At 41.7% G+C, this 27850-nt stretch overlaps 1 protein-coding gene across 5 annotated transcripts; it reads left to right on the top strand.

Moving 5' to 3' along the window:
* The first annotated feature begins 226 nt into the window (after window positions 1–226).
* tasora (transcription activation suppressor a) lies at window positions 227–27188 on the top strand. 5 transcript variants are annotated; one of them, XM_085158633.1, is made up of 28 exons: window positions 227–837; window positions 2940–3085; window positions 4822–4914; window positions 5214–5286; window positions 5744–5835; window positions 6797–6928; window positions 8222–8352; window positions 8625–8656; window positions 8812–8917; window positions 9893–9996; window positions 10209–10312; window positions 10993–11065; window positions 11800–11874; window positions 12141–12337; window positions 12421–12699; window positions 13299–13482; window positions 13804–13932; window positions 14091–14245; window positions 15614–15794; window positions 16156–16644; window positions 17635–19031; window positions 19387–19509; window positions 20961–21120; window positions 21320–21428; window positions 23711–23889; window positions 24295–24453; window positions 24660–25443; window positions 25886–27188. In XM_085158633.1, the coding sequence occupies exons 1-28, from the start codon at window positions 570–572 to the stop codon at window positions 26385–26387; spliced, it is 6456 nt and encodes a 2151-aa protein (XP_085014759.1). In that variant the 5' UTR covers window positions 227–569; the 3' UTR covers window positions 26388–27188. The 5 variants fall into 5 exon arrangements, with proteins under 5 accessions (XP_085014759.1, XP_085014758.1, XP_085014760.1 ...); XM_085158632.1 differs by having other exon boundaries at window positions 228–837; window positions 17632–19031; XM_085158634.1 differs by having other exon boundaries at window positions 228–837; window positions 17632–19031; window positions 24295–24444.
* Window positions 27189–27850: the final 662 nt, after the last annotated feature.

Raw genomic sequence — 27850 nt, forward strand, 5'->3', positions numbered from 1 at the left:
GCCAGTTTATTTAAGTTTTTTTTGTCTTTTCTTTCCTTTTTTGTGTAAAAGTTCCATTTTTGTATATTTGTTTCTTATAAATGTTTTTATTTATTGCAATGTATTTATTTATTGCAGATGTATGACTTTATTCACTCTCCTCTCTGCTCGGCTTCTTATTTTCCCTTTTAGTGGCCCTTTATACCACCATTTTGTGCTACACCGTGGAAAAACATCGTGGGAACTGTCGCAATTTTAGGCTCAAGGCTTTGTCCTCTCTGAACCCTGACATGCTTTATTTTGCCGTTTATTTACCCATCGCTGTTCTGCGTCCACTGAAACCCTAATGAAACTGTGGGGATGGGGTTCATTTTCCAGAAGATGGCAGCATTGAGATAACCAGGTGCAGCTAAATCTCGGTGAAGAAGATCTGCGCCCACAGGAAGCATGGTACGGGTTGAGTGTTGCTCCGACTCCCTCCGCTGCGGGATTAGGAGGTAACAGCGGTGTCATCGCGGGACTGTAGCCGAGACGAGGTGCCGGAGTGACGGTTGAGGAGAGACTATTCCGTTACGTCCAAAATACATACAATGGACGACAGCAGCCTGCCCCGGAGGGAAGCAGGTCGTCCGAGGAGGGTGTCTGCTGCTGCGGAGCTTGGAGCTAATGTTAGCCTGCAAGATGGCGAGGTGATCGACCTAACCCCTTCCAGAGAAAGTCAGCCTGGAGCGGACAGACCGGGCGCTGCTGGCGGGAGGATGGAGAGGAGGAACTCGGCACCTCACATAGTCCATAAGAGGCATATGCCCAAGGAGCCCTACAAGTTCCACATACCGAAGAAAACTGAGGAAAAGAAAGGTGGGCCATTGTGTCTGTATATTAGTAAAATTACACCATAGCATTCAGGACTTCTTTGTGCTAATTTGTTTAGATTTGTTTTTTACACCTGAAACACTGCCCTGAACCGGAGTTAGCAACAGGGAAGTTCCATTATCGGACGTGCGAGTATCAATTCGAAAACGTTTTCTCTTCTTACATCGCACAACATGACGGTTGCGTCCACAAATGTGTATTTCATATGTCCAGCCCTACTGTCACCATCAGTTTTACGTGTATCAAACTCAGTACAAGCTCCAGTGTGTTTGAGTACACGGTTAGGCTTATTGAGGGATGCTAGGAGTTAGCGTCACCAGCCAGTCAACATTAATTACATGCTTGTAAGTGCAACAGGTGTTTATTTTTGACTTTATATATGATTTTAGGCTGTTTGTGAGTGAAAGTAAATATCCACGCGTTCATGTACGAAATCTTAAGCTGCATTTCACCTTTATGTTGACATTAGCTTCTGCTAATGAGGGTTAGCTAAAGCGAGGTAACCGCCTCCTTGTTTACATTTCAGTTATAAGTGTCCAAGTGCTCACATGTACTTTGCGCTTTCTGCTCTTGTGTTTATGGCAATTGTTATCGTGTCGACCCTAAAATGGGATCTTGAGGACATTTTTGGCGCTTTTTTACAGAGTCTACTATAAGATTAAGGCTAAAAGTTAAATGAGCTTTGAGATAAGGTTTGGTGTTGTGCTTTTTAGGGATTGTGGTAGGTCAGAAAGATGTAAGCCTGAGGCCATGGTGATTTTATTTTTGCCATGATTAGCACCAAACAACACAATCATTTTGGCCCGGGAGCCAGTTTTAAAGGATGTCATTGCATATATAGGGAGTTGCATGGAGTACATGGGGGATCCATGTACTCCATGCAACTCCCTATCCTATCCTATCCTGTCGTACTCAATCTGTTGTTCCTTGGTACCTTCCAAGCAGTCGTTCCAAGCCTAATAGACCACTCCTACTGAAAAAGCCTCCTTTAGTTCAAGAGAAATCTTAGTTATTTTCTTTTTCCCCCTTTGCATGCATCATTTAACAAACATAGTTAATAACCACCATGCTGATGATTATAGGTTTTTTTTGAAGCAGTAAATTCAAAGATAGCCAGGCTATGCTGACATCTTCTTTATGTATTATAGCTGTAGAGACCACAATTTGAAACTACCACAGCATCTTTTTGGCTTGTATTTGAATATTTTGTCTCAACCCCGGTGTTGTAGCTGTGGAGCGCACAAATATGTTGTGGGTTACTGGGGTCATTAGCTCTTTTTGTTAAATCACACATTAGTGTTTGATGCTCCAGCTGAGCCCTCTCTACTCCGAGGGAGGCAGCTGCTACAGGTTTTTCCTGTTCTCCTGAGAATCTGGCTAAAAAAAGAAAAAAAAAACCCAGCACCTGTCCTGTTGTAATTAAGCCAGTCTGTCAAATATTTCTGTGGGCCTCCTTATGAGGAGCCTTGGTGCTGAAAGCAGCATAAAGGGTGGGGCATATTGGTGGCTTTATTTCAAATTTTACAATTTTGTCTGATATACGTGAACAGCAGGGTTACTGACAAGAGCAGTAATATTCTGTACAAGCTCAAGTTAAAGTCCTGTTATTTGACTTGAGTTTATGGTCCTTCTAGAGGCAAGTGTGTTAAAGTCAGTGATGACCAGGACTGACCAGGGAACCTGAAGATAAGGTTGAAAGAGCTCCCCCTCAGCTCGTTATATGCCTGTTACACATACACAAAGCAAGGCATCAAGTTCAGTTACCTGCAAACTAGGGGTGTCATGATATCAGCTTTTCATGGAATTAATATTGTGGCCCATTGCTTACTAAATCTGGCCCCTGATCTCTTCCTCTGTGGACACCCCATAAGAAGTTACATCATCAACTACTTGTCTAGTGGAAGAAAATGTTATGTTGAACAGAGAACACTGCAACCAGCCAAACACACCTGTTTCTTGCTACGAAATAATGAAGACAGTGTAAAGGTATATATGTAAAGTATAAAGGTAAAATGGATTCATCATTCTGAGGGATTATTTGTGAAAGTGGTTTTTATTGGCTCTAATCTCTCCTGTCTTTCTTGCAGCTCTGTTTCAGTATGTCTCCACTGAGTCCAGGGAGTATGAAGACATGATGACTATCCTGACCTCCAGCTACATCGACACTAACTCTGCTGGATGCTTTACGTACTCCATACCTCGGCTTGTCTACAGTGAGCTACTGGAGAAAGAGGTGAGAGATAAACAAGTCAGAGTCGTGAATTCATTAAACAACTAAATGGGAGGGAGGGGGAAATCAAGATCACCGTGTGTTACTTGCAGGGACTACTTTACTTGCAGGTTGTGACCACACGTCTTTGCTGGGATGGTCTGGTCAAGTGGTTTTGTAACAGTTTACTTTGTGGGCAACACAGATGATAATACTAAAAACATAGAAAAACATCGTCTCACTTTTCTTTCCATATAAAGAAGTTTAACTACGCATTTAATCCTTGATATATCTTAAGACAAATAACTGCAATGTAAATCTTACTTTTATAATGCAGAAAAACTGTGTTGTGATGCAGCTGTAGTATTAAAAAAAATGCCTGATGCCACAGCTCTTTGCTCTTATAATTTAAGAAATGAATGTGTTAAAAGTACTTGCGGCTCACTGCCTGGAATATAAAATAAAAACCAGAAATCTTTTTAGTCAAAGAAAATGTCTTTTTTAATGCAAACCCGCCTCTTAAAAAATCAAATTCTGTAGTAAATATTGAAAAAAAAGGAATTTGTATGTTATTTTAAGGAATGCTGACAGTAGACAGCAGCTCATTTTATGCCCTTTAATGGTTCATCATTTACTTACAGGCTGTAGTTGATGTCTTTGTCAGTAAGAACATTATAAAACGAACACAAGTTTTAACATTCTCAAAAGCTGTGCTGTGGGTTGGATTGGACGATTTGGTGTGCTGATTTTGGTTTCAGGGCCTTATGTTGAAACCGCTGGTGTACTCTGACTTTATATTTTCTAGATCAAAGTATCACAAAACCACTCTGCTGTCTTTTTTTTTTTAACACCTTGCTTGGGTAGATAACTTCCTTTTCATGAGAGAGTAAAGAGCAGTCATAAGCAAGCCTCAGCTGGTAGTTGGTGACGTAACTTCTTATGGGGCGTCCACAGGGGAAGAGAACAAGGGCCAGATTTAGTAAGCAATGCAAATTAATGTGATGCCACAAAAAATATGCCAGTATTACTTAGCTGTAGGTCCTGTTAACACATCTGTCAGTTAGGGAGGTGAATGAACAGACATTGTCACAGTACAGTAAGCAGTATAACTGATTCAATTTTAGGAAGGAAAAAAAAGTAATTTTAATCCTAAACTCTGAAATCATATATTTCAATATTAAAGGAAGTAAAAGGAGATGTTAAAGGAGATTTAACCTCGACAAGCTAAGTTAAGTTAAGTTAAGCTAAGCCAAGTTAGCTTAGTTAAAACAGAATCAGTTCTTATTTTGTGTATTCTGCTCTGTGTATTTGTCTTGCACGATCACGCAAAATAGATTGTTCATCTTTTTAAAAAAAAATTCCTGGTTAAATAAATAAAACAAATTAAATAGAAATATCTCAGGTTTATCGCTAATCGGGATTGGGGTACCATGGACATGTGCAAGTGTCAGTGCAGTGCTCAAGAAATGAACAAATCAGTATTTCATTCAATAAAAACTACTGTTTATTTACACTGAAATGAGCTGAACACATGTGAATGTATTGCCTGTGCATGGTAGAGCAGCTATTTCAGAGGCCATGTTTGTGTTGTGAGAAAATTTAGGTCTTGGAGTAAGAATTATGAATTGGATAGGTTTGTCATTAGGAAAAGCTGTTTTGAGAGATGATATTGTTTGTTTAGTGATCATTGTACTGATCGTTTTTGTGTGTGTTTGTGTTTATGATTGATCACATTATTTGTGTGTGCGTGTGTTTTTAAGTTTGTGGAAAAAAGGAAGGAGATGAAGGCAGAGGGGAGGACCGATAAAGAGCTGGAGGAGTGCTACTGTTTCCTGTTGACAGACACTCAAAAGGTAGGAGTGACACCGAGCTATTGGTTTGGTTAACAGTGGTCTTGTTTGTTTTGGCCTTTATCCAGAGACATAGTCAATTTTCATAGTTGATTTACTTTAGGGTAGTATGTATTTCTTAGAAGATTTCTTCTTAAGAAATGAGTTTACAGGGAAAAGACACTGCTTGTAGTTGTTCTTAGAAAACTGAATGACTGTGTTTTCTCTGTAAAATAACTGGTGTCACGCCAATAAACCATGTCCTTTAAGACTCAGCTTTCATTATATCTGTGATCTAACTTGTGTTTTGTTTATTGTTTTAGCTTCCCCTGCTCTGTGAGAAGGGACTGTTTGTGGGTCAAAGCTGGATCACAGTGTTGGGAAACCCCAGTAAAGGTAATAGTGCACAAATGATCTACATATTGACTTATTGTATGCTATCCAATAAATATACAGTTGTGCCTTGACTTATGAGTTTAATTCGTTCTGTGACGGAGCTTATAACTCAAACTACTCGTATGCCAAATCACTTTTCTCCATTGAGATAAATGAAATGCCATTAATCCGTTCCAGGCCGCCTCCGGATGGTTGGAAAAGCAAAGTTTTGCAAAATAAATGCAAGAACAACACTGATAACCGCATAAGGTGAACGAGCAAAACACAACATGCTCGGCAGATGTTGCTCTAAATTTCAGCTCTAAACTCAAAATTGTACAAGAGACTGGGCGTATCTCAAAAAACTTGTTAGTTGGGGCACTCTTAAGTCAAGGTACCACTTTAAAAATAATTCTATAAGTAGTAATTTTATTACTTTGTGTGTGTGTGTGACATATGTGTCTGCATATGTTCTTAGGAGTGTATCTGTCAAGGTACTCAGACCTGCTACAGATGAGTTCCTTAACACCAGGAACTACGGGGGAGATTGTCATCTTCAAAGTGTTGAAGGTAAGTTACAGGGTTCATATGTGCGTGGAAAAGCTGAGAATGGTCAAGGAATTTTATAAACCTCTAAAAATGTTGGAAAGTTCAATAAATCCACAAAGTCTTGGAAAAGTCATGGACTTATGTTTCACAAGTACTTCTGTAATAGAGTATTTGTGATTCAGGAAAAAAAATCTGTATTGGTCAAATAATTATATTTTATGGAAAATCTATCACTTTACTCAGCTCCATGTTATTCTCTGTTTAGACCCCAGCACGAGCTGAAGCCTGCACTTTGAGGACAATTGCACAAATACTAAAATAATGCTTCATTAATGTCTTGCTGCATTTATAAAAGCACAAAGTAAGAGCAGAGAAAAGCAAGGACATGAGACATGCAAATTGTTGATTTTGTAGAAAGGATAGTCATCGTTTGAATATTCAAAATATTTAAAAAAAAAACCTCAAGCAATTCTAGCTGCTATTTTTAAAGTACATAGTTTTTCTTTCATTGACCAACACCTAGTAGGATATAATAGAAAACTGCAGTATTGAATCACTGATGTAAGTCAAGAACAGAGTTTGGGAGGCAAGCTTTCTTGTAATTATCGATTTGATTACTTATTTTATGTTTCTTTGTGTTTTATTGATTGCTGAGTTGTTGTGACTGTGGATATGTCATTTGTTAGATGGCTCACTCTGTAGATATTTAAATTGTATATAGGTTAAACATCACAAAACTATTTTGACAACCACCAAACAGCTAAAACAGCAAATGAAAGCAGGTAAACAGAATCCGCAAAAAGACGTAAACACAAAGCGCAGATCCGACGCATTAGAATCTGTGAGCCCTGATGGCGTGTACGTGTCGTCGGGTGAGAAAGCCGGCAGCACACTGATTCTGATAAATCTTTGTTGTTAAACTCAATGCGTAGCGGTAGAAATGATTGTAATCTGCAGTGGAATTCTTTGTTTGGCGTTTTAGGGAAAAGTCAAGAGCATCTACGAAAACATGAAAAACCTTCTAGATCCAACGCCTCGCTTTGACAGCCATATCTCCAAGAACGCCAGCAAAGTCACCTCGCTGAACTCATACCGCGCGTTTGAACTCACACAGGTAAATACACTCAAACACAGAGGAAAAAAAAACTGAGAAATGGACAACTTACTCTGGGACAAACGTAATGTTGATGCACTTACACACATTTTATCTGTTTTATAGTCAACATGAGTCTTTCAGTTGGTTCTGGCGGTGTTATTGGGGTCCGGTTTGTGTTTGGCAGGAATTGAATGTCTGAATTTAACTTTAAAAACAATATTCAGAGAGGATTGTGTGGAAATGACTCAGCTGTTGAAAAAGCAGACATAAAATTACACGTCTGTCAACATATATATATTTTTTGTTTTAAATTGAACAAAATCACATGAAAAATATCTTTCAGGTTCAGATGGTTTATTCGCTAAAACAGATTTTCTGGTTAAAATGTTTTTGTTTGATGTTCAAAGTTTTAGTTTCTATATTTGTACTAGAACTGACCTGAAAAATAAATTTTCCATGGTTGGGTTAGGGCTCATATTTAATGTGTGTTTGAATTTCATTTCATGGGTCAGTGTTGTCTGAAATGGAACATGTCAGGCTGTACACTCACAGAAATGATAGTTGCAGCATTTGACTCTGATTGTTGTGATTGCCACCTCATTTTGTCAAAGACTTGTTGTTCCATCCATGCACCCATCCATCTGTTTTGGGTGGATCATTGCCAACATGTCTGCACTACCTCTGGATACCTAAGGCCTTTGCACACTGATATAAATGTGCTACCAAAATCTCACTCAAGATGCTGGAGCCACCTCATCTTGCTCCTTTCAACATGGAGAAGCAGCCACAGTATGCTGAGCAGCTACCAAAGGAGCATAGAGAGGTGCTCCGTTTGGAGAAAGAGGCTCATCTGGTGTGTCCGTGATCCCATTTTGGCCCTCTTTCGAATTTTGTCTTTCTTTGTCTTTGCCTGGAAAATAAAAATCAGGTCTATCTGCTGATGAGGATATGTTGTCAGCGCTAATGGTGACATCGTGATCAGTGCATATGACTTATCCTACTTTTATTAGCTGGAATTAATTTGACAGCACCTCTTTTTCTACTCTGAGCCAAGATGGTGACCACTAATCATTATCATTCAAATTATTTTTCAGGTGTTTGTAGTGAGATTCATTTAGTTTGTCCATACTTATTGTGAATCTACTTGTAGGCAGTGCAAGTATAGACACAGCATGTGTAAATGTGAAAAAGTACTGACATATGCAATTAATGTCTGGTTATTAAAGAGGAAAATAAGCATTTGGGAACCTTGTGAGTCTTTTAAAGAAGCAATGACTGCTTTAAACAAAACCGTTTTCTTGATTATTCCAGCAATACTTCTACGAGTATTCATTCGACGAGCTGCGACAGCGACCTCGCCAGGTGTGCCCGTACGCTGTGGTCTCCTTCCAGCTTAAAGGAAAAGACTCTCCTCTTCCCAGTGCACCTGTAGCACCCATCAGGTATGTGACACATGTAAATTGATGCTATTCTAGCGAGATGACACCTAAAGAGAGTGTTCGCAGGTTTCCAGGAAAAAGCAGCCAGAGCAGCTTCAGTAATTAACTTTAGAAATGGAGTCTTTTAATGAATGTGCTCTTGTTTTGTTTTTTTATATTTTATTCCATAAAAGTCTGACGGACATTTTAGACATGTAGGAATCAACAATGGTTCTGAGTTTTAACCTTTATCTCTGTGCCAAAACTGACATGAAGTTTGCAATTTGTGTGGGCAGGTCGAACAGTCAGTCAGCAGAGGGGAGTAAAGGTGAGCACTGGTCCCTGTTTTTTGTCGATGTAATCACACCTGAATGTGAAAGGTCACCTACACCGCTTGGATATAAAATAAAATAGGAAGCTCTGTGTTTTTTTTTTTTTCCAGTCTTGCTCTGGTGCTGATGAGGTTTTATTTTTCTCCCACAGAGCATGCTCAGTTCACAGTGTGGACTGGAGACCTGGTGAAAGGCGACCGAGTGCTCTTTCAGATCTCGCTCTGTTCCCTGTCTCCTCCCTTCGTACCCCACAAACTGTGAGTACTGAGCTGACCTTTTAGGCTGTTTAAAGCAGTGGTTCTCAAACTGCGGGTTATGGAGTTCCTGTAGGTGGGGTGTGGATGACCAGAAAAGACATTAGTTTGCTGACTTACTGATCAATATTTGTGACTCCTTTTTATCTTTAAAGATGGATCAAAATCTAAAGTGGGTTTTAGATAGACTTGAATGATATAATCAGCTACTTCTGATGTGAGTCTGCCATCTTGCACGTGAACTCCACCATCTTGGACCACAGTTAGCGAGAGTTGAGTTTGGTCTATTGAAACATAAAATGTTAGCGTGGCTATGCTGCAGATAGGCAAGATAGATAAGAGTATATTTGATTCCATAGATCCTCTCTATCTAAGCTGAATGAGAACCACCACATCGGCAACCCTGGCTTACAAGCCCGGAGGTAGGGCAAAACAAAAAAGGAAGGGCTGGGAATAGCCGGTTAGTTGTTACTGAATTTTAAAAATACAACTGGGGATATTGGCCACTGCTAAAGTGCTTATGACGTTTTTCTCTCAGACAGATGGAAAAGATAAAAAGCGAGTCACTGAAAAATAATTAGTATATCTCAGCAGTCTGACTGGGTAAAGTGTAAGCATGGGAAACACTGGATGGGGATGTTTCTTAGAGTGGGGGAAAAATAAAAAATTTTGAGAAAAGGTTTCAACTAAAATGAAAACGCACACAGACATATTCATCAACACCTCGAAAGCTTACCTGGCTTAGCTGACTGAATTCCATTGTTGGTGTCCATGTTTTCTGTGATGCATTGCGCTCAACTCTTTAGCTTAGCCTTACTAAAATAGCTTACCAGCCTGCCTTTAATGATCTGTAATCCCTCGCAGTATCATTTTTACTTTTACTTACTTCAAAAAAACTGCATGCACATTTAAACAGATGCATCCTTACCATTTTAAAATAATTCACTCTGTGTCCGTCTCACCATGATCCTCCCTCAGACCAGAGAAGCTGGAAATTGGTCATTTGATGAGGCTCGACCAGGTGACCAACCTCCTCCCTGCCAGCCTGTTCTCCTATAACCTCTACAACAGCAGCCAGGAGGGTAAGATCACATTAATCCTCTTAGTGATGCCACGTTACACACCAGAACTACAGTAACTTTAATGTTACATAAGATTCTAGTAATCACCCTTTCTGTAACAGCACCCTCAGATATTGCCAAAAATCCTTTCTTAGTTATATTTTCAAAATGCATGTGCAGTGAGCTTAAAAGAGGAAGTGGATGGGACTTATTTTATATTTTCTTTTTGGTAGTTGTGAAGAACGGTTATTACTGCAGTCTTCTGGAAGTGATGGACAGAAATCGGTCTAAAACCAGCGTGACGAGACTGCTGCATGAGCTGGAGATAAAGCGAGTGGTGGGTTCTGCTTACTTTAATATCACAGAGGACTAGCAGATTCTCATGTACAGTACCTGGAAACTATATATGGAAACTATATATCTGCCAGAGTCTTTATTTACCTACTGAGAAAAGCAGGTTGCCTTTATTTGAAACAGCCTCACATCAAAGGCAGCTATTTCACTTTGATATTGCAGATGAATAGATTGTGAAGTTCTGAGCCATGATCAGCTGAAACTCTGTCCTGATACAGTGATTTTTACTCTATTTTTGAACTTTTAGTCATTGTAAAATGTATGTTAGACAGCAGTTGAATATTCTTGAGTTATCTTGTTATGCTGGTAGGGCAATGTTTACTCTACGTCAATTCTAATTAAGTGTCCCAGTAACTCATTTTTAACTTTCATTGTGATAAAACTACAAAAAGATTATAAGCAGTGCAAAATGATAGGTGGATTTGTGGAAACATTATTTTATCTTAAGGGTTAGGGTTAAGTTGTTTGTTGTTTTTGTTTTTTTTAGTTGTTTGGAGAATTATTTTCATGCTTTGCATCACTATTGGAGTCTCAGAGATACTAAAAATTGTAAATATGTCCCACAGACAGCAGCAGTTTGAACTAAGTGTTGCAAGGAAGACAAAAATAAAATGTGAAGAATGACAGGAAGTGTTGAGTACAAGTTGTCTGCTCTCTTTACAGGTTATAGTGACTCCGCTTATAGATAAAGGCTTTCTGTTCCTGTTGTCCAGTGTTCAGATGGCCACGCCCACAGGTAAGGCGTGGGACTGTGAGTTATACTGGTAAATTGTATGCAGGATAATATTTGGATAAAAATCAAGAGTAAAAATAAATAAATACGCATTTCTCACTATTCAGCATTATCTTCTCATTCAAATCCAGGCTGGTGGTATTTTTCCTGTCAGATCACTTCTCTGTCAGTCCCGTATTGACCCATTTCATGTTTGATTCTATAAATTGTTTTCTTTGCTAATTTCAAACTTGGGCAGATATCAGTTTTTATGTAAGACTGTTCCAGTCTTCATGTTTAGAGTCATTGCCAGCATGGGGTTTGAAGCACAAGTAGAAACATGCTCATTAATGTGTTTGATCCATCCCTCAGGCTGAGCATTCAACTTACTGTAACATCCTCTGACGGGGAGTGTGAATGAAATGTGTCTTGAGGCCATCTCACCTCTTCTAAATTGATAGTAAAATACTGGATAATAATTTTGAAGGGGAGGGTGACCAAATATAAATCCTCTTTATGGGTGCTTTCAGCCCATTTCAGTGCCTTAAAGGCAGATTTGGCACAATCCAACCCATAGTAATTTTATTCTTGTTTGAAGTAGTTAACCTTAATTTTATCACTGCTGTGAGTTTTCTCTGCAAAGAAAATATTGGTAGATGTCAGTGAAATGTTCATGTACTATGTTTTTGCTGGTTGTATAATTAATTATGAATTTACTATAATGAAATGAGTAATGGAGTGAGCTAATGTGTTTTCAGAGAGAGGAGAGAACTGGAAGAGGTGTCTTCAGGCATTGTTTGTTTTCCCAGAGACCAGAGATGTGTCCAAAACTGGTGAGTATCGCCGTAAATCAGGGGCATTCATTTATTTAAAAGAAAATAACAGGAGCATTAATGGTGTCCCTGAAAACTCATTTTTGATGAGCTAAATTAAACAGAGTCATAATACAAGCATTTTTAGTGTAACCACAGTTCACAGGACACTGAGCCTAAGTGTTAATACTGATCATTGACTCTGCTGACAGGGCTAAACAGCTGAATCAACATTATTTTCAACCTAATGATGTTTTCCTTGTTTCTTTTTCTTTTTTTCCTTGTAGCACCGCACTCTGGCTTCTCTTCCCATGATGCCTCTGAGTCTCAGACATCCGGTGCTGCAGTAATGTCACGGCTAAGTCAGTTTATCCCAGCAATGCATCACGCCCTGCTCAAAGTTCGTGCCAACCCCCCTCCTGAGCTGTCTGCTGGTGTGGAGCGCCAGGCACGGGAATACCTCATTGGCCTGAAAGACGGCAAGGTACGACCCAAATCTCTTGAAGCTGGCTCCTTCAAATATCCACTTCCCCTGGGGACTGCAACGTTTCTGTGTTTGCTCCCAAGGTTCGACAGTACCCAATGGGTGAGTACGATTCCCAGATGGATGACAAGGAAAAGTCTGTTGCTGCTCCCATACACCATCGGGTGAACTTGGAGGGCTACCTGCGCTCCTACCTGTACAGCCCCGCCTTCTACCTTCTATCAGCAGCTCGGGCCAGGCTGTTATTAGAGGCGCACTGTGGAATTGAGCAGCCGCAGCAGGAAGCAAGAGCCAGGAAGAGAGACGCAACAGAGAAGGAAGCGACAGGAAATACTAGGCACGGGCAGACCAACACACAAAAGGTGAACAGCCACACAAAAAAACATAACACATCTTAGTAAGTCCACTTGTACTGGTCATGTCCATAAGTATGTGGACAGTGATACAGCTCTGTGCACCAATATTATTTATCTGAAAATTAAAGACTCAAGATGTTATTTTAATGGTATTGAAATTATTATATTGTAATTCAAGATGTTATTGAATTACGGACTTTCAGCCTTAATTCAAGGGGTTTAATAGAAATATTATTCAATTTGCTTAAAAGTAAGTCAGTTGTTTTTTGGGTTAAATGGCTACATTTGGTAGCAGTTTATGGGTGCTCTCAATATCAGGCCAGAAAGCTCTGGGGAGAACTCTGGGTTAGATCAGTGTTGGAGACCTTCAGCAAGAACAACTTAAATTATCACAGTCTCAACTTGGTGGATTCAGATTTAAGGCAGTTAAGTTGAAAGTCTGGTCAACACATTATTCGCAACTTGATGTCACATTTTCAGTTTCACAGTTCCATCTGAAATAAGAGCGAGAGACCCACAGTGGGTGGTTTACTGAGGTAAAGTGACGGAAATTGTTTTTGTCCTATGGGGTTGATGAACTCATACCAGTGATGCTTGTTGCTCAGATGCAGCAGCTGATCGACCTTGTTTTGACCTGCAAGAGGAATGCAGAAAATGAGGTGAAGAGGGAGGAAGGAGGGGGTCTCCAGGCTCCAGGCAGGAAGAGGAAGATGGAGCAGCAGGCGGCAGAGAGGGCTCTTAAATACCTGAAAGCATCCCAGGAACCCAGAAGGCACAGCAAGATCCCAGGTGAGGAGATGGGAAAAGCATGTCTGCTTTTTTTGATATGACCTGATCCCAGGCTTCATGAAAATCAACTTTCAGGTCCTCAAATGTAACCTCTAAAGTCATGAATGAACTTAGGTTTGATAGCAAATCCTCATGAGTGAGTCATATTTGTATATTCGTGCAACATCAGGGGAAGCTCTTTTACTTTTGATGATTCTTTTTTGTCAAATTTCCCTCTAAATCTTCTTAAGAACACCAAAGATTGTTTGCTTTTTTCATTTTGTTAACAAGCTCACAATCATTGACTGATGACATGTTTTCTCTTTGGATTTGCCTTCTAAGTTGAAGGAAACCAAGTGTCCTTGTCTCCTGTCTCCTTCACGTCTGTGATTGGCTCATTGGGTTTGAAGGATACTGATTTGAGAGAAGACGGATCTGAACTTGCCGCCAAACTTCTGAGCCTGCTAACAAGTGAGCGGATACTTGGACAACATGCTGAAACTTTCCATTCTTCCTGCTCTTCTTTTGGCTCCTTTTTTTAACCAGAATCTTTTAACTCTGTTTCCTTATGTTAAGGAGCAGCTTGCTGCTTACACCTTATTTCAGTTGATTTTTCTGCTCATTTCCAGGCCTCGACCGGGCTGCCAGAGGAACGGCTAATCAGAGCCTTTATGAGGCACAAGAAGATGGGCTGAGGGGGTCGTATCCGTTTGATAAGCTGGCTACAAAACTAGGCCTGCCCACCAACTGTGACATTGATCTGAGAAAGCAGGATGAGCTGGAGGTATTTGATGTTTATGGTGTCTGTTCACAAAATTACTGTCTAGATCAGCGATGTCAAACATGCAGTCAGGCAGCCAGAACCTGTCTGCTGAAGGGTTCAATTCAGCCTACTGGACTACTTTGCAAAGTGCAATTCTCATTAAAGTGCACTTGTTAGTGTGTGGGTACCAGTGTTACACACATTTTTTACCTTCTGTTTCCTGGTAATTTTTTAGAGATGCATTGCAAGGGTTTTCTTTTATATGTGATTTGTTGTTTTTTTTAATTTATAGTGAATAAAGCGAATACTGCAGAACAAAAAGCCTATTAAAACTTGAAGCATATCACAGCCGTGATACTGTTGTGGTTTCCTGTCAAGAGCTTTTAAGGGTCGTTTATAACATGATCTTAGAGTTTTCTTAGCATCTTAAGACCAACAAAAGATAAGGAAGTTGATACCAGTGCAATCACATAGGTTGTTATGTATTATTTCAATGTATTAGTCATCTTCTTGCCTGCTTTCTACCGGGTGTCCTTCAGAACAGCTTAATTCTTTATGGAATCGATTCAACAGGGTGCTGGAACCATTCTTTAGCGATTTTGTTCACATTGACATCCACAAAGTGAATTTCCTATTCCAACACTTTACAAAAATGGTCCATTGATTCTGGTGACTATGGAGGCCATTTGAATAGAGATGTCATGTTCAGGAAAGGAGTTTTAGATGATTTGAGCTTTATGACATGGTGTGTTATCCTGCTTGAACCAGCCATCGGCAGATTTGTTGTCTGATGTCATACAGGGATGGACATGGTCAGCAGCAATACTCAGGAAGTCGGTTACCAACGTTTAAACAATGCTCAGTCACTCCTGAGAGTCACAAAGTGTGCCAAGAACTATCCTCCATGCAGTTACACCAGTGATCCTTTCATGTTGTTTACACCAAATGTTGCAGCAGAAATCAAGAATTACTGGTTGGAAAATTGTTGTTATAAGGCTTCTCATCAGCAGCTCCCAACACTGATCTGTTGTTTTTGGCACCCAGGTGGAAAAAGTCTGACTCACCAAACCTAACAGACGGCTTTATCAAAGTTATTTAATGTTTACACTTAAATAATGAAAGTAAGCAGCTGGAAATTAGCATTACCTATCCCTCTTATGAATATTAGTATAATTATCTTTTAATATTTTATCCCCAAACCAATGTTGTATTATTGTCTTATAAATATATAAGTACTTGCATATTTACCTGCTACAAAACTGCTTCTATTTGTATTACTTCTAAATAAAGCTCCCACTCTGGATAAGCTTCTTCTGAAAAATGTCATAAAACATAACCATTTGAAATCGAGCAGGTGAGATTACAAAGTGTGTTTTCCTGTGTTTGTAGGAGCAGACGGCAGGTAGTGTCAGTAGTTTGGAGGGATTCAGTCCCAGCTCGCACAGCGGGGAGATGAATCACCACGGAGCAGCAGCTCGAGGAGGAAGAAGAGAGCTGGGGAAAAAAATGGAGTTTGATGAAGATGACGATGAGGAATATGAGATCCCGTGGGTCCTCATCCCCATAACAGGTGTGTCTGTCTGCTCAGTCAGACATCTGTACTCTAAAACAGACCGTGTGCATTTTACAATAATAATAAAACAACAACAACCAATCAGCAGTCATACCGCACATTTAAATACTGTAGATTTTAATATGAAGAGTAAATTAAAGTCAGAATAAAACTCAAAAAACTAAAAAATGTATGAACAATAAAAAGATAAGGGGCCACGTTGTTTACTAACATCCATCATAGGAATAAAGGTTTTTGTGCTAAAACCGTGTCCAGGTAAAGTTAGGATGAATACAGCAGCCTGTCGTTTAGATCGCAGATCACAGAGTTGGAGAACTAATCAGACTGAAAACTAAATGTTGGTGTTTTCCGTCTGCAGGTCTGAGTTCAGAGAGGTACGCCCTGGGAGACAGGAACATCCCTCACGATCCTCGTTTCCTGCAAGTCACCATGGCTACAAGCATCACCACAACAACCAACCCTCCCAGGCAGAGCCCCACCTTGTCTCCTGAGCCCAGATCTCCTCCCTCCCCCTCCCTGTGCCCATCCCCTGAGGCCAGCCTGCCTCCATCCCCCTCCCAGTGCCCCTCACCTGACCCCAGTCCTCCTCCTTCACCCTCGCAATGTCCTTCTCCAGATCCCAGTCCCCCACCTTCCCCGTCTCAGTGCCCATCTCCAGAGCCCAGCCCTCCCCCATCTCCCACACAGTGCCCATCTCCTCAGCCCAGTTCCCCACCTTCTCCTTCCCTGGAGGCCAGCCCTCCGCCCCACACATTCTCCCAGCCTAATGAGCTCAGCCTACTTAATAAGCACCACAAAAGTGCTAACGAGGAGTTGTTAACCTCCATGGCCTCCAGGGAGTTTGCAGGTAACATCACGCAACCTGAGAGCATCTTGCTTAATGTATCAGTGAATTCTGGACTTTAATGCCACCTGCAGTTTTGATCGCCAACTGCAAATTTAAAAATTAATACAAGTTTATTTTTCCATTTTATGTTGCACCTTTAAACTCTGGGTTATCGGTTGTGTAAATCATTCTGACGGATTTATTTATTTATTTAACAGCTTTAATATATTTGAGGAAGCTATGAAAAATTTACTATTTTTGCAGTATGAAGTACCATTTTATTTTTACCCGTTTTCTGAGCACTTTTGACATTTAAAATTCCAGATCTGAACAGGAACCTGAGCATTTCAGGTGTGTTAAAGGCTTCAGATACCTACTGCAAAATCTAAAGACAAAGTCCCTCTCACCCTCTGCGATCCATACCGTTCATTTAAAATATGACTATTATAGGCTACTGATGAGCCTGCTCTCAAAAGGTATTAAGACAGAAAAAAGGATATTGTATATAGAAAAGTGTGTAATTACATCTTCCATCAAACTGATGCATTCTTAACTTTAAACTTATATTTAATATATCAGAAATACATAGGAGCGGGCGCCAGTTTGTGGAAGCTGCCATGTTCCCCTGCCCCTGAACTTATGGCTAACTGCGTTTTACATATGTGGCTAAGTGTGCAGGAGATGAGCCTTGTTAGTAGTGACATATTCCATGTATTTATTTATTTTCATTTATTAATTCAAATATTGATATTTAGTGTTCCTGTATTGATTTTAACGACTTGTAACTCAGAAAAATTTCATAGTATGAAGATCACAGTTTGTTAGTGTAAGGTGAGACTTTATTATATTTTACGTCAGCAGTCGACTGATGTATAGTGCCAGTGCAATCACACGATACTCATTGGTTCTACTCCTGTAATCCTTCCCTCTTGTAATATATGCTTGTTTTTAAGCTTCGTGTACAGTTAATAGAATTTGTCTCCAGTCTAACACTGTCTTCTCCTGCAGCAGCATCCAGTGACAAAGGGGAGAAACCTCAGGGTAAAGAAAAGAAGACTGAAGAGCCATGTGTTTCTGCAGCCATCCGTCCATCTATTCCTCCATCTCCAGAAAGAAGGATCTCGTCACGATCCACTGAGCGAGTGAAGGAAGCAACAGAGAGAGGAATGGTTAAAGTGAAAGAAGAAGCGGTAGAAGCTTTGGTGAAGGAAAAAGAAAGTCAGGCAGGTGAAAAGGTGCCAAAACGAGAGATAAAAGCGACTGATGATCATGAACAAAATTTGGAGAAGGTGATCCAAGAGATGGATTGTAAAAAGGGAAACGTGAAGGAGCTGGTAGGTGGTTCTACCTCCTCAGCCTCTGTTTGCACAGATATTAACAGCATTGTGGACAGACATCTTGGTGACTTCTCCTCTGAGATTCAGCTGCTCCTGCAGGAGGAGAGCACCCACTATAACTTACCTCAGTACCCTCACTCGACTTTAATCACAGCAACACCTACACCTCAACACACAATGTCCTACGCCTCCGTGTCTCAGTTTTCACAGTATGTGTCCTTCTACAACTCCTGCCCTTCCGTGCAGGACTACGTGGACTCACTAAAGGACGGCATTAACAGCATGATAACAGAGTTTGATGATGGCTGGCGAGAGCGCAAGCCCGAACTCAGTGGGACTAACGCTGACTCCACTTTAGCGAATACAGTCAGTGCTTTTGTGGCCAGCGTTCGAGCAGCTAATACTACAGGCAGAGATGACGAGGGGTCTGCTTCCTGTGATGAGCGGACAGCTGCTGACTCCTGCACCACAGTCAGTCAAAGCCTAGCGCTCTCCAGAGGAAATGAAGTGTGGCTGCCAGACAGCACAACCTACAGGAATCCCACAAGTTCTCATGTTTCTTCATCAATTCCTACCCCCTCATCTGGTTTGATCTATGAGCCTGCAAACACTTCTGTCCTCTGCCCTCCACCTAGCACATCACCACATTCCCAGTGGACACCACAGCAGAATGAAACTGTAGAAATCAGCAGGATAATCACACAAGATGTCAGCCAAACACAGGAAAACAGCACCACGAGGACTGTGCTATGTACTGCTGCTGCTGACAGTGGGGATGTTCTTCCAGCTAAAAACATTGTTGTGACTCTGCCGGGGCTAGGCGGTACTTCTGACCCTTTGGGAGAAGCTTCCCATCCCTCTAAACCGGCATCCAGCCCGAGCTCTGTACCTGTCCCCAAGCCCAGTGTGGGGACCGCACCCCCTGCCACAGACCTGAGCTCCCTGATCAGCCAGTTGCAGCCAGATGTGTTCAACAGCCTGGTGGAGATCATTAAAGAAGTCAAGAAAAACTCCCTGCAGTTCTACATCCACTGCACTGAACCAGGAGACAAGGTCACCAAAGATATAAAGGTAGCCTCATGGGCAGCTCAGTTCACACTACACGAAGAGCCAAAGGAAAGTCTCCAGAATGTTTTTTTTTTTTTAACTGTTTTTTAAATTTGGGTTTCCTTTACTTATTTATAAATAAACAGCTTGACTACTTTGACAAGATGATCTCAAGAAAATCGCAAATAGAGACTGTTTAACATGTCAAATATGAAAGAGGTAGTGCCAGTTATTAATGCTAAAGGCGCTAAACACATAGCTGCTGCTGTGTACGCAGAGTTGAGGAATTTTTTTGTTGGTATAAATGTGTATAATCTCTGGTTAAAGTGAAGAGTTATTTTATTTGTGTTTATATCCTGTGTGTGACGTTATGTTGTAGGAACTCCTGCTGAAGCAGGGTAACGTGGAGCAGAATCCGATCACCTTTCTGAGCCAAGAAGACCCTGACAACAGGCTCCTGGTCATCATTAAGAACAAGGACATAGCTGGATATGTACACAAGGTAGTTAACAGCTGTAAAGTCTTGACGGACTCTGCTTTAATCCACACGTTTTATCTGATGATGACTGCTCCGGTTGTGGTTAAGTGAAGCTGCCTGTACTGTAGATGTCAGCTGTTTTCACTCAAGCTCTCCAGGCCTCATTTTTTTTAAGACACCAGGCATTGCTGCATGTGAGTGAACCTGCAGCTTCTTAGTACAGTGCAAATAAAGGGTCTAGTAGTCCTGTGCAGTAAGAAGTCTCATGTGTCCTACCTCCTACGCAGAATATTTCCAGCAGTGTCAACATGTTTGAAGCGCAAGTGGTTTGGGCTTCTTTCTAAATGTACTTTAAGAAGTTTGTAGTGCAGTAAGGGTAACATGACACGACGCAAACATTAAAAAAATGGTATGGATTTGTAAATAATTGGACATGAGTAACTTAAGCTTATTATATAATATTATACTACTGTATATTTCAAATGACCTCAGCAGCTCTTTTTCTTTCTCTAAAGATGTAATGCATTCTGGGGTCAGCTTAAAAGAAAGGCATATGTGAAATGTAAACCTGAGGTCAGAGTTCAAATGTGATCTTTGGATGCAAACTATAATCTCAGTTTTAAAAAATAAGTTTGATGTTATTTGACCTTGAAGAGGTCAGAGGTCAAACGTAATGTTGTTGCTCACTAGCTGTATAAATGTTTCTGTGAGATTTGTCCATTTGTGTAGCTCTTCATTATTAACATTTATTTAACCAGGAGTTAACAGACCTGTACAAGCACCCCTTTGATCACACAGAACCAGAATTTTTATTGAGCAGGTATGTGCACACATAGAAGGTAGTAGGGCTCCGATTATTTCTTTGCTGTTTGCACAATACTGACAACGTGACATCAACGTGACACAATAACGACATGTATACCAGATTTATGGTGCAAAAGTGTCGATAGTGCCGATATATATGTGTGTGTATATGTATGTATGTGTGTAGCTAGCTAGCAAGCATGTTTTTATACTGCAAAGTAGAAGGGTAAAACCAATGCAGAGGCTCGTGTGATCACGCTGGCATTATGCATCAATCAGGTGCTGACTTAAAAGGTGGCCTGGACAGGAAAGACCAGCGCACTTAGAGCTTAAATGCTCTAACACAACACTTGTGTGCATTTTTAAATGTAACACTGCAAACAGACAATGTCTGTTGTGATTTCTGCCTTCTTTGTGGCAGGCGCTAACTATAGCACAAACATTAGTACAAATACCAATAACAGGTTTTCCACATATTTTTGATTTTAATATGTATGTGCAGTATGCTGCAGAGGTTCCTGCAGTACTTAGCTGTCAGCGGCTGCACTTTTTATGTGCCATTGCTGTTTTTCATGCTTGGCTGATGTTTTGCTGTAGATATTGAGTCATGAGAAGCCCACACTGAAAACACACATACAGCAGCTGTGTTTATGTGTTTGTGTTGCTGTCAGATCCCAGGGCTGGTGTCTCTGAAGCGACACTCCGCTGTGGTGTTTGTGGGAATCGATACGCTGGATGACATCAGGAACAACAGCTACAATGAGCTCTTTGTAGCCGGAGGCTGCATCGTATCAGACGAGCTGGTCCTCAGTCCAGACTGCATCACTCATGGTAGGCCAGAGAATCAGAAAGCAGCCATGTAAATGTATGTGTGTATGTATGTAAATGTAGTGGAAAAAAAATCACATCTACATATGGAGAAAATTTTGTTTTTCACAAAGATAAAAACAGATTTTATCTTTTCTGTCAATCAAAACAAATGCATTACTTATATAACTGGAGTGTTAATTAATGAAATGCTTTTCTACAGAACGACTGGCGGCACTGCTGATGTTCCTGGAACAGCACAGTTCTCTAGAGAGTGTTTGGAGGTGGAAGATTCACTGCAAAACGCACAAAAAATTAAAAGAACAAGCCAGGTAGTAGATCTGCTTCTCACTGTGTAATGAACAGCCTTTAGCCATTTTAGAAACTATAGGTGTTTTTCAAAACAAGTTTCTTTTAAATTAGTGTAGGCTTTACAGATTAACTGCTATATAATTATAGCAGGATATATAAACTTTTACTTTAAAAACTTTAAAGGAATTAAAAGAATACATGTGAAACTAACCTTAACTGTAAACAGGTCATTGGTGACCTTGTGGATAAAATGTCACAGTATTCAGTATTCCAAGCTGGAATACATTCTGACTGGAGAGGTGTGGTTGAATGGTAACAAAGAGAGGGATGGTAGTCAGAACTGAGGGGATTGTCCCATCAAAAGGAAGCATTACAGATTGAAGGTGCATCTACAAAGAGTCATTTGAACTGTAAGTATGTATGAAATGTCCCCTTGTGGGACTAATAAAGGTATATCAATCAATCAATCAAGAACAAGATCTGGGCTATCAACATCTACGCCCTGCCCGTGATCGGGTACCCTGCTGGGATAATAAGCTAGCCTGAAAGAGATACTTCCAGATACAGACAGACAAAATGGTGGTAGCTAGCCAACACATAGTAGTGTTGGACAAGGAATGAAGATGGTCAAAGTGATAAACATAGCGATTCCAAATGACAGCAACATCAGGAAGCAGGAACACAAGAAGCTGAAGAAATACCAAGGGCTCAGAGAAGAGCTCAAGAAGATGTGGAGGGTGAAGGTAGCAGTGGTCCCTGTGGTAATCGGAGCACTCAGTGAAGTGACCCCCCCCCCCCAAGCTATGCGAGTGGCTCCAGCAGATCCCAGGAATTGAATTGAATTTGAATTGAATTGAGAGCCTTTATTGTGATTATACATAGTATAACGAGATTAAAACAGCTTTATAAAAGTGCACATGTGCTTTAGCACATTATAAGAACTATACAATAATTTAACTATACACTTAATTTAAATATATAAATATAAATACACAGTACAGTACTGGTACAGTATAGTACAGAGACAATTTCAATTCAATTTTATTTATATAGCGCCAAATCACAACAAAAGTCGCCTCAAGGCACTTCATAGATACAGAGAAAAACCCAACAATCATATGACCCCCTATGAGCAAGCACTTTGGCGACAGTGGGAAGGAAAAACTCCCTTTTAACAGGAAGAAACCTCCGGCAGAACCAGGCTCAGGGAGGGGCGGCCATCTGCTGCGACCGGCAGGCAGAGAATTGATGAGTTGAGTATGGTGATAGCTTTGGAGAAGAAGCTATCCCTGAGTCTCTTTGTTTTGGCCTGTATGGATCTGAAGCGCCTGCCAGAGGACAGTAGGTTGAAAAGATGGTAGCCGGGGTGGGTAGTGTCCTTCAAGATGTTTCTGGCCCTGCTGAGACAATGGGAGTGTTAGATGGCAGACAAGGAGGGCAGGGGACAGCCGATGATTTTTTTGTGCTGTGTTTACCACCCTCTGCAGTCCCTTCTTGTCTTCCTCCGTGCAGCTGGTGTGCCACACTGTCACTGCATAGGTCAGCACGCTGTCGATGGTGGATCTGTAGAAGGTCACCAGCAGCAGGGCGTTTAGTTGCTGCTTCCTGAGCACCCTTAGGAAGTGTAGCTGCCGCTGGGTATTCTTGATTAGGGGCATGGTGTTAGCTGACCAGGAGAGGTCTGCAGAGTTTTGGACGTCAAGGAATTTGAAGGACTCCACTCGCTCTACACGTTCTCCGTTTATGTGCAGGGGGGCAGCTCTGTTCCGCCTGAAGTCCAGAATGAGTTCCTTGGTCTTGGGGATGTTAAGTGCCAGGTTGTTTGATGCACACCATTCTCCCAGTTTCAGGACCTCATCTCTGTAAGCCGCCTCATTTCCCCCTCAGCCCCACCACCGTTGTGTCATCAGCAAATTTGACAATGATATTCTCTGGATCGGCGGGACTGCAGTCAGATGTGTAGAGGGAGTAGAGTAGTGGGCTTAGTACACAGCCCTGGGGAGAGCCGGTGCTGAGAGTGCGAGGGGAAGAGAGGTGATGATCCAGTTTCACCCGCTGGGGTCTGTTGACCAAGAACAATAACATCCGAGGTCTCTGTCCCTCAAACCCCCAGGCCTCTGGTAGTTCACCTGAGCTTGAAGGAGAAAGACTGCCGGCAAGGGGGAGAGGGGAGGGTATTTTATTTTTTTAAATTCTGTACTGCACTTCTGCCTCCCTTCAATTAAAGAGTAAGATGTTTGAAGAAGCATCTACATCCTCCTGCTGGCTGAACATGGATGATTTGTGTATGTTTGATCATCAGATTCAGGAGAGAAGCAGCCAACCTGCTGGATTTGCTGTCAGCTTATCAGAAGCGGCAGATCGTGGAGTTCCTCCCTTATCATCACTGCGACATGATGAACCGTCAGTCGCCTGACCTGGACTGTCTAATCGAACTGCAGGGACGATACACACAGTACCGACACACGATCTTCCTCACAGGTACGTATATGTGAGCAGGAGTGACTCTCCAGGCACCTGATTAATACTGGTGACTGGTTACCTGATTGCAAACTAAACCCAACTGAACTGCCTAAGCTTTTACTTTTTGCCTTTCCTATTTCACTTGACTTAAAACCATAGAAGCGGTGTGCCTGAAGTGCATTTATAGGATAATAAATTCCACCAATAAACATTTGATCATTTGATTGGTCGGGTGGTTAATCAAATTTTTATGTTGTTCATGATGTTGGCTTCAATTAGTTATGAATGACAAATCTTCATGTTCTGTGCACAGTATGACTGCATGTACAGCGACTCAGCTGACTGTTAAGCTAATATGTCATGTGATTAACATGAGAAAATAATGTCATTATTCAAAGTGTTTTTCTTTTTTTTTTAATTCAGAGCATCATAATGAGAAGTTCACGGCCTACTCCAGCGGGGGCATCATTGTTGCCAATATCGATGAAATTCTGCACAACTTCTCCCAAATAGTTGGTTGTCATGACATCAAGGCAAAGCAGCCAATCATAGATGACATGTTGTCTCCCAAAGGTGCCAAAGGTTTGAAATGTCTGCTCTACCATCTCTCCTTCTTTTCTGTTTCTCCTACTTTACTCCTATACTGACAATCCTTCTCTCCTTCCGTCTCCTTCTCTTCAGAGTCATGTTTTAGAGATAACATCCAGCTTTATTTAAATTCAAGCATTCATTTAAATTTAAATGCAGCCCTGTCATCCATTCTGATGGGAGTACTCCTCTCTCCTCAGGTGTCGGGGGTCAGCTGAGTCATAGTGACTGTGTCTCGGGTCCTGAATGCTCCCTGTCCATCTTTCCAGAGCACAACCACTCGCTCTCCTCTATCACCCAACCACAGCAGCTTCCACAGCCCAGCTCCGGCTTCCCAACCTCTGTTCCTCACCCCTCTGACCAGCTCGTCCCTGACGCCTCCTGTAAGGACGGGGTCCCTCGCCACTCGGACGCTGACTGTGAGGTTCTTCGACAGGCCATCTTACAGCTGCGGGCAGAGCGTCAGGCGCAGCTGCAACAGCTCCAGCAGCAGCAGCAGCAGTTGGAGTCCCAGGCAGAGTTGAGCATCAACCCTGTGAAAGGCTTCCTACACAGTCCCTCCTCTCCTTTGGGTCAGGGAGGTCCTCCTGACTCAGTACAGCTCACTCCAGGCAGGAAAGCCGTGGCAGCCACACTGGACTCGATTCACTCGGTACTGCAGCCAGAGCTGAGCAGCAGGAGAGAGGACAAGGTGGAGCCTGGTACAGAGGGATGGAGGAGAGGAGGAAGTGCAGGGAGAGAGGCTGAAGATCAGAGAGGCAGCACTCCACTGCGAGTGGTGGGCTCACAGGCAGGAAACCAGGCTACTGGCAATAATGGCACGCCAGCCTTTCCGAGCAATCAGAACGCAGCTGTAGTGACAGCGCTGAGCAATCAGACACATGGTGAAGTAGATCAACACGGAGAGCCTGTGTTTTCCAAAGCAGACGAAAGTAGTGCACCGCCCTGCACCACCTGTCCAGCAGAGGGCGAGGACAGAACAAGGTAACATAGCACGCTGGTTTGAGTCCTGCTCTTTTTTTACAGGTCAGTTTGTAATATGACTGCAATATTAACACTGTTCGAGTATTCATATAAAATACAAAAAGAATAATTCGACTTACCTTTAGAGCTGCAAGTGGCCCTTAGTGCAACTGCACTTTCTGTCACTTCTGTGTACACTTCATTTTGTGGCCCAGAGGTTTCCATGTGATGCTGACATGCATCCATAAAAGCTTGTCAGCATCACATGGAAACCTCTGGGATTCCATGTGATGCTGACATGGAAACCCATGTCAGCATGGGTTTCCATGTCAGCTGATTTTTCAACCTCTGACAGGTTGAAAAATCAGTTTTCAACCTGTCAGAGGTTGAAAACTGATTTCAGTTTTCAACCTCTGACAGTCCTGTTCCTGCTCAGTCTCTTCTTCTGCTTCTCTTTCTGTAGTGAAACAAAAGCCAGCTATGAACAGCCAATAACAGAAGAGGCAGCACCACCAGGCAACAGTGAGGTACCTGGAAACATCACCTCGGTCACAAACCACGAGAGTGTCTCACATCCTGCTCTGCCCCAACTACAAATCCAGCACCCTCAGCAACATGTGAGCGAGCAGCAGCAGGGTGCTACACACCTGCAGTACCAACCGCCCAGCCAGCGGGGCATTGGTCTCCTTCACCCCCACCTACCTCGAGTCCACGGACAGCCTTTTCACCGGGCCCCCATGCTGGGGCCCCTGAATGCCCTGGGAGGAATCAGGGGCCTCCTGGGGCAGCCACCCCTGTGGCCTGGAGGTTTAGGCCCTGCAGGTGCTGTCCCCCTGGTCTGGGGTTTCCAGCAGGCAGCTATGGACTTCACGGGTCCTTCACTGCTGGGAGGGTACCACAGCCCTGCAGGCCCGGGTGGCTTCAGATACAGAGGGGGGCAGCGAGGAGGCTTTAATGGGATGTAGACAACCAGCAGATTAAACTATGACCCCAGAAAACTAACAGCCAGGAGTCTGAACAGGCCAAACTCTGACAGGTGTCCACACTCTGTTTCCAACAACAAAACAAAAAAGATCATAGTTTTAGCCAGGTTATTGCACCACAAAAAAATTCATGTTGTTTGTGGTTCAAAAGTGGGTAAAACTAGTCGGTCTTAAATTATGCAAGCTTCAGATGGTTTGTATAGTCTGCTTCTGATCCTGAATCATCCCAGGAGGTCAAAGAATCTGCATGTTTCTGTCAGTCAGGGCTCATCACCTCTTATTATGTGCAAGACCGTGTCTTGAAAATGCCGCACACTAATTTTATATCAGTGCTGCTGGTCTTTGTACAGTATTCAAACTTAAAAACACAAACTTATTCAACCTGTACTCCTGCAGGACTGTTCTTAAACCCCAGGAGATATGTGAATGTGTGAATCAGCAATAAGTTGTTTTCTTTTAAATTTAAAGCTTCTAATGTTTTTCATTTAAAACATCAAAAATGTGAAAATGTTATTTCTCACATAAAAATATTGACTGTCAAGCCCTTCTGTAGTTGTTTTATGCACCTAAGAGTGACTGAAATGCCTGAAACATTTGTCTCTGATGGCTGGCAGTCTGAGATCAGATCAAAAAATGTTGTCCTCAACTACTTTCTGTCTCTTACTGAAGTTCTGCAGCCTACAAAAACCTCAAAAAGCACCAAATATATGTCTGTCTGTTTGAAAAACACTGAAAGATGAAGCCCTTTCTCAGTTTTTGGACATGATTAAGAGATAAAAACAAGCACAGCAGTTGGTGTACCTCAGTCACAGAAGAATTCAGTACTGATGTGGATACAGGACAGTTTCTGACTGAATGAAGGGTCTTATTTAAATCAGTATCATCTGGACCTTAAGTGTGACTCTTATTACTCTGAGTGGTAGTCCCGTTTTCCCAGATTCCCTGAACGCACCAGTTTCACACTCTGGGAACGTTTAATAAGTAAAGTTTTTGTTTTGTTGTGAAGATGTTTTGTCTTTGTGGAAAATGGCACTGCAGAGTAACCTGTACAGGAGGCTGACAAACAGACTGCCTCATACCTGTGGACGATGTTTATATCCTGTAAAAAAGTTTAGTTTGTACAGAGTGTTTTGGTTGTTACACTCTGAGCTGTTTGTGTTAAATTTTATGTAGGGAGAGACTCTGGAGTGGACCGGTTTTAACTTAAAGCATTTTTTATGTTTTCTTTTTTTATATCAGATTTTTTTTGTATTAAAATAATAAATGTTATATAAAACTTTGTTCTCTGAATGCAGTTCTAACAGTCGGCATTAATGTTGAGGTTTTTCAAAGTTTCTGACTGATATCTTTTCCCCTTTCCTCTTGCACGGTGCTGCTGTGGCGCTCTTTCTGCCTGCGAAAATCACGCAGTAGCTCCACCAGTCACTGGTGTCAGTAATTCCAAA

Source organism: Neolamprologus multifasciatus, chromosome 5 (assembly GCF_963576455.1).
Source record: "Neolamprologus multifasciatus chromosome 5, fNeoMul1.2, whole genome shotgun sequence".
Classification (NCBI taxonomy): Eukaryota; Metazoa; Chordata; class Actinopteri; order Cichliformes; family Cichlidae; genus Neolamprologus; species Neolamprologus multifasciatus.